We start from the raw sequence: 7,038 nt of genomic DNA, 5'->3' as shown, positions 1-7,038 counted from the left end.
CGGCAGGCGGCGGCAGCGGCACCCATTACTGCACTGACACTGAGGCCTTGCCTCTGCCTCGCCGCTGCCGCTGAGCTAGCGAGCTTGTCCCTTGGCGACGGGCAGGGCGCCGCTCAGACGGTCCGAGAGACCGAGAGGGGCATTCAAGTCTCCGGACCCCGGACGATCGCACGGTTTGCATTGTAGTACATCGGGAATTCAAGAACTACTGCTCCACATGCATCTAATTTCAAGAAGAATGCTAGTAGTACATGGATTACACGAGGAGAACTGGACGGACTCATTGGACACGAAGAGCATAGGTTCCCCTGATGGAAGAAAGCTATGCCATACTGGTTCCGAAATCAATTGAAAGAACAAGATAGCTCATTAATAAATAAATAACATGATGGCTCATTGAGCTGCACGGATACTATGGACGAACGATGCTCGCCCAAGGTTGGTTGCTGCTGCTCTCTAGCTCCCTGTGTTGTTGCTCCCAGCATCTGTTACTATGGTAAGCCTCCGTGCCGACTTGATAAACTCGCTGAAATGGGCAGAGGAAATTAAACCATGGTGCGTCAGTCCAAGTTAAAGACCGGTCCATCCGAATTCTGATAATTTATGATTTCATCACTAGCAAGTTTAACACGCAGAGGGATTGGTTCTCACCTGAAAGGCTCGTCACCGGCGTGCTTCACTTCACCGTCGGCTCCACGGTAGAGCACACGGCTCCTCAGTTCCGCACCCTCGATGCAGAACGTCTCGGACAGGCGGCCATAGAGCTCCTCAAACGAGCCCATCGCCGAGCAATCGAGATTCCGACCGAGGGTATCCGACTCGACGAACACCTTGCATTGCCCGGGCTTCAAACCGAGCTCGGAGCCGTGGCTATTGTCTCCAAACAGCCGCGGTCTCTCCGACGATGTGTTATCGGTCGAGCCACTGTTCTGAACGACAGTAGAGCCCGAGCCCTGCGATGCATTGCCCGCCTTGTCGGTGTTCCAGTTGCGCGTGCTGTACCCGGCGGCCGCGGGGGAGTTCACGACGCCTGCCGAGTCGCCACGGCTCATCTGCTGCGCCGTTAGTATTGTCTGCCCGAAGAGCACTAGCCCCGGCGGCTTGGCGTCGTTGGGCCTCTTGGCGCTGGCAGGCAGAGTGGTTGAGACGCCGTTGCGCGCCGGTGAGCTCCCAATGGTCAGGTCAGTGCTGATTCTTGGTGGGAATGGGATCGTTGCAGGACTGACATGATCGTGGCAACGGAGCCCCGGATACATGAGTCTTGACTGCAGGTGGGTAAGGTGGAGATCCGATAAAAATGGACCAAATTGCGAATGCCTGGCTCCCTGTATGCCTGAAGGAGCACTACAATCCGGGAAGGGGGAGAAGGACGGATGGTAGCTGTCGGTCTGATGATAATGGTGCTGATGGCCGTGCACCATTGGGTTTGGGAGGAACGACGGGTTTAGGAGCTGACCCTCGAAGGGGAACTCCGGGTAAGCCGGCATACGGGACTTCTTGCGCGGCGGCGAGAAGGAGGCGAGGTGCATGGCCGGCATGCTCGACACGATCTCGACCAGCCACGGGCTGACCCGCTTCACATTCTGGAGGAGGTCTGGCTCGTCCCACGTCACCTGCGTAGTTACCAAATTGACAAGTGAGCGAAACCTGAAACCTGTACAGAAAAGCAACTGTATGATTTGTTGGCGGGGGTGTAGTGTCGTGCCGTACCTGAAGAAGCCTCCACGGCGACTGCGGCCAACGGGTGGGGTGGGCGACCTGGACGCCGGCGACGGTGCCCATGAACCAGCTGATGCGGGACGAGTCCTCGGTCTCGAATGCCATCTTGAACCGCATCCCGGGGCACCACTGAACCCGCATCGCCGCTCGCACTGCTGCGGCGCGCACGCAGAACTCCGGTGTGCTGGCGCGCGGGAAGTAGACGACCTCGAACGGCTGTCCGCTGCCCGCCAGCCTCGCCGCCTCGACCACGTCCTCGGCGCGCACCTTGCCCCGGGTGCACGGGCTCGCATTGCCTCGCATCGGACCCGAATAGCGGCCCCAGCCGGTCAAAGACAAGGATCCCTCCTCGGCACCGCAGAAGCCGCGCTTGGCGCGCCGGATGCCCACGTGGAGGTCCCCGCCGTCGCCGCGCAGGAACACGATGGAGTCGCCGGCCACGAGCTTCTTCTGGTTCACGAACGCGCTCCAGCCCGTGGTGAGCAGGTGCCGGCGCGGGGTGCCCCGGTAGATGTGGCGGAACTTCCACGCAGTCCCGTGCACGTCCTTGGCGATCACGGTCTGCACGGGCGGGTCGGCGGCGTAGTCCAGCCGCGGGAAGATGGTCTCGGCGCAGTACCTCGGCACCGAGAAACCCCCGCCGTTGTTGGCGTCGGACTGCGTCAGAGTCTTGGCGAACGACGCCGGCTTCTCCTGCTCCTCATCGGCCACCGCCGCGGCATCATCCTGGACATCGCCATCCGCGTCCGTGGCGCCAAGTGGGGCCAGGCGGATCCTGGCGAAGACCTCGTCGGTGTCCGTGTCGGCCACGTACCGCACGGCGGCGACGCGGCAGGGCACGAGCGCCGGGACGCGCGCCGCGGAGAGATCGGCCCCGGCGTCGAGGCCAAGCGCGTGCTCGGTGTGGCCTTGCGGGAAGTAGTAGACGTTGCAGCCCACCGGCGGCACGGTGCACATGCCGCCCGCGCACGCCAGCCACAGCTGCCGGTCAACGCGCCGCTCGGCGCCCGGCGCCGGCTCCGTCAGGTCCGCGAACGTGATCATCGGGCGAGCACCAACGCCCGAGCGAGGTGGAGGGTTTTCTGGGAGTGGTGATGGACTGGTGGCGCGATAGGTGGGAATCGGAGGCAGAAGCGGAGGCGAGCAACGAACGAGTGGTGCCCTTCCTGCTGTAACTCTCACAACGAACGGCTTATTACGAGTCCCATTCATCAATGAGTGGGAGACAGTGGGGCTCGACCGGCTCGTGGATATAGTCGGATGGCGCATCGCGAGGAAACAGGGTGCGGGACCAGTGGCTACACGGACGCCTGCAGAAGTGTGAGTTTCAGTGTGCGTTAGCACTGCACAGTACTCGTACTCAACTACTGACACGGGCAAGCCCATCGAGGATATACCGCCTAGTGTGTTGCTAGGACATTATGATCGTGACATTTGGTATCTTTTTTGAATTATTTGGATTGCTTACCACATGACATTTGGTACCTAGAGCCACTCTGATTTTGCCCAAGTTTTGTGTTTCCGGTTTGATTAGCAAAAATTCCCAGCAAAAGGTGTTGATCTCTGTTGAAATTCGATGCAAAACACCTATGGTGTACCTGCATTCGGTTGAATTGCCGGATAACCTTCACCACGACGAGATCCACCAAGCCGACATCGACAATGCGCGTGGAGGGTGACAAGGTTGATGATGTGCTCAAGTCCGGGTGCAGAGCTGTCGGTCCGCGATCTCCAATAACTCATTGCTGCTACGACTTCATCAAATTGTACTGTCCAGACCAAAGCTTTGTTGTGTAAAGTTGATGATGTACTCAAGTCCCAGTATGCAATTCTCATTGAGCATTGTGAGACGGCAACAATGGTGACACGGTTGCTGACCTCAACTAACTTCCTTGCCGAGCAAGTCATCAAGCTAGTGCAACGAGTGGACATGTTGGAATCTAGGCCACCACCTCCGCCTTGTCCTCAAGCCAATGCACACAAGTGGGCTAGTGGGCACAACGTTGCAGCGAAGCACCAGGGGGTTGTGACAAGAACCATTCAGGTTTAGAGGCAAGCCTTGGGCCAAGGACACACGCTGACACGCACATCATCTCCCCCACCCCCACCCCCTCCCCGGTCCATTTTTCAATAATTTGTCACTTTGCTGAAGTAGGAAAAAGTTCGGGGCGTCATTCTGGTCATACCAAAACACCTCACATGAATTTTCCTCGATTTGATGGGGATGATCCTAAGTGGTCAGAGTTACTGATGGGTGTGTATGCTAAGTTTGGCATCAACAAATATGAGCAGTACTTGCAACAATTATTCATGTTACATGGATATCATGTCAAGTTTGAAGAGCTTATGCATAAAGTGTTAGTTCATAACAAAGGATATGATGAAACTTTCTTAGTTAATAGATTTGTCAACGGTCTCAAGTCTAATATTTGCATAGCTATTAGATTACATCAACCTCGAACTATTGATGTGTCGTTGTGCTTGGCCCTTGTACAGGAGGAGGAACTTGACAATATCACGAGGAAGCCATTTTATAAGGATGATTACAAAGATTGTCACAATTCACAAACTGTTCATCAAGACAATTCATAGTTCAGACGGGGTTTTGCGGGCGGTTCCAGATCTTCTCAAAACATAAGACAAAAAGTTTGACAGTCTGAAAGCTATGAGGAGAGACAAGGGATTATAATTCAAATGTGAGCGAAAATTTGCTCCTAGCCATAAATGTGTTGATAAGGTTTCTTTGCATGTGTTCTAGGAACTAATGGAGGCTTTCCAAGTAGTCTCTGCTAGTGAAGAGGATCAAGATCGGACACCCAATAGTGATTCAGAGAATGAACTCATGAGTCTTTGTGAAGATGCTATGTATGGTAATTCTATGAGGAAAACCTTCAAGATCCAAGGCTTTGTGGGAAAAAACAATCATGATCCTAATTGATTGTGGCAGCTCTCATAACATCATCACTGAGCAACTAGCACAGAAGCACAGATTGGATCAAACAAAGGTGCATGCTCCAGAGGTGAAACTAGCCGATGGAACACCTAACATGTACTTCTTCAGTGTCATATTTGAAATGACAGGCACATGGCATGAATTTCAAACAAAAGTTTAGAATACCACCACTGGGATGTTGTGGTTTCATTCTGGCCATGGATTGGTTATCTAACTATAGCCCAATGTTTGTCAATTGAAGAAAACTAAGAAACTGAGGATTCATCATGCAAGAAAAAGGATTACTCTCGGGGGAATTAAAAGCACACCCCTTCTGAATGCTTACCATTGTGTCCTTCTCAACTAAATAAATCGTTGTGACAAGGACATGCTGAACAATTAATGCAATTATGTGTTGTTATTGAAGAAGATCGAAACACCCAACTTCCTAACGAAATCAAGCAAGTCCTTAAGGATAATGCAGTAGTGTTTGAGGAACCTACCCAAATACCTCCATCCAGATCCTATGATCATACTATTCTCGTGTTACCAGGAGCCAAACCACTGAATTTGAGACCATATAAAGTGCCTCTCCATCTTAAAGATGAATCGAGAACAAGTAGCTCACATGCTCGAAAATGGCTTATTAAATGCAACATCCCATTTTCATCTCCTTTTGGTCAATAAGAACTAAGGAACATGGAGATTTTCTGTGGTTTACACGCAGCTTAATGTAGTAACCATCAAAAACAAATATCACATGCGAGTGGTTAAGGAGATCTTAGATGAGTTGGCAGGATCTCAGTGGTTCAGTAAGCTGGATATCATCAAACTCCGATGGCAAAAGGGTGAAGAACATAAAACTTCATTCAAAACCCACAATGGGCATTTTGAATTAAAGGTCATGCCCTTTGGTTTGAAGAGTGCACCGACTACATTGCAAGAAGCCCTAAATACAACTATTCACCATTTGATTAGAAACTATGTGTTGGTATTTGTTGATGATATACTCATATACACTGGAAACCTTGAAGAACATAAAGAATAGTTGGGTTTGTTGTTCAAAATCTTACATGACAATAATGTCCATGTGAAGAAATCCAAATGTTCCTTTTCACAGCAAAAATTGGAATATCAAGGGCATTGCTTCCTCTCGACTAGGAAGTTGTTGGGCGCCCAAGTGCAAGGGTTTGTAGCAAGCGACAATTTCCCCCAAGTGGATGACCTTAAGGTTTATCAAACCAGTAGGAGTTGCAGAACAAGCAATTATCAATAACGGGACACATGAATACAAAAAACCTTGGCCCCAAGGAAACTAGCGAGGTTGTCAATCTCACTAGTTTTGCAAGTTACAAGGATAAATGCACGAGTGTATGTAAGATTTTATTGGAACAAGAAAGTACAAGAAATTGTAAAAGAGAGCGTTGATCGAGGTTGAAAAATAAGAAGAACGATGGACTAGGGTCCAGAGGTTCGTTAGTGGTTTCTCTCCAAAAGAAAGCATGATGTGGTGAACAAATTACAGTAGCGTATCGATTAAACTGCATTTTTATAACTATGAATATCCATGGCATAATCAACATATTAGCATCACGACCAAACATCTATAGACCTTTATCCAACTGTATCCACAGCTCATACTCCAACCAAGACCGTTATCTAGCATGCATCTTAAAGTATTAATTAAAAATAGAGTAATGCATTAAGTATGATGACATGAAGTAGATGATATATTGTCTTCCCCCTGCTTTCAAAGGACAACTACCAATCATCTTTTTGTCTCTACTGGCAACAACACAATACAGGCCTTTTCCACTTTTTATAACTGCGGGAGATTACTTGCAAGGTTGAACCCAGCTATCATACACAACTCCCTCTTAGGGATCAAATACCAAACTTGGCAAAAGAAAGATAGATAGATATGAGAGCATATATGAGTAAAAGTATGCAACAAAGAAACCAAAGATATCTAAAAAATATTCATGGATAAATCTAACCATAAAGTGACAATTCATCACACTTCACACCGCTACAAACACACCAACATATTACATCATATGAAACACAATTATGTAGGGATCACATATGATCTTTGTATTGAGAAACATGGGAGAGAAAACCAACTAGCTATTGTTATGGACCCATAGTCGAAAGCAAACTACTCAAGGGCGATCATGGTGACCTTCAAGTTGATGGAGATGGGCTCCATGATGATTACCCTGTGACACCCCCGATTTAATCGTACACTAATCATACACGCAAACGTGTACGATCAAGATCAGGGACTCACGGGAAGATATCACAACACAACTCTACAAATAAAATAAGTCATACAAGCATCATATTACAAGCCAGGGGCCTCGAGGGCTCGAATACAAGAGCTCGAT

General features: G+C 49.8%; 1 protein-coding gene across 1 annotated transcript; it reads right to left on the bottom strand.

The window, feature by feature from the left end:
• Positions 1-283: 283 nt before the first annotated feature.
• On the bottom strand, positions 284-2,946 carry LOC125513865 (auxin response factor 8). Its single transcript, XM_048679071.2, has 3 exons — positions 1,711-2,946; positions 652-1,613; positions 284-526 (listed from the first exon to the last, which is right to left on the bottom strand). Exons 1-3 carry the CDS (start codon positions 2,929-2,931, stop codon positions 457-459), a joined length of 2,253 nt encoding a protein of 750 aa, XP_048535028.2. The 5' UTR covers positions 2,932-2,946; the 3' UTR covers positions 284-456.
• Positions 2,947-7,038: the final 4,092 nt, after the last annotated feature.

The sequence above is a fragment of the Triticum urartu genome, chromosome 6A (genome assembly GCF_056163025.1).
Source record: "Triticum urartu cultivar PI428250 chromosome 6A, HENAU_Tu73, whole genome shotgun sequence".
NCBI lineage: Eukaryota > Viridiplantae > Streptophyta > Magnoliopsida > Poales > Poaceae > Triticum > Triticum urartu.
This window is presented reverse-complemented; position numbering and strand designations above follow the sequence as displayed.

Bases quoted from the DNA above. Each gene is read 5' to 3' on its own strand.
- LOC125513865 (XM_048679071.2), bottom strand. From the start codon at position 2,931: ATGAATGGGACTCGTAATAAGCCGTTCGTTGTGAGAGTTACAGCAGGA. The intron at 1,614-1,710 runs GTACGGCACGAC...GTAACTACGCAG, and splicing joins CGCCGTGGAGGCTTCTTCAG to GTGACGTGGGACGAGCCAGA. The intron at 527-651 runs GTGAGAACCAAT...TGCCCATTTCAG, and splicing joins GCCGGTGACGAGCCTTTCAG to CGAGTTTATCAAGTCGGCAC.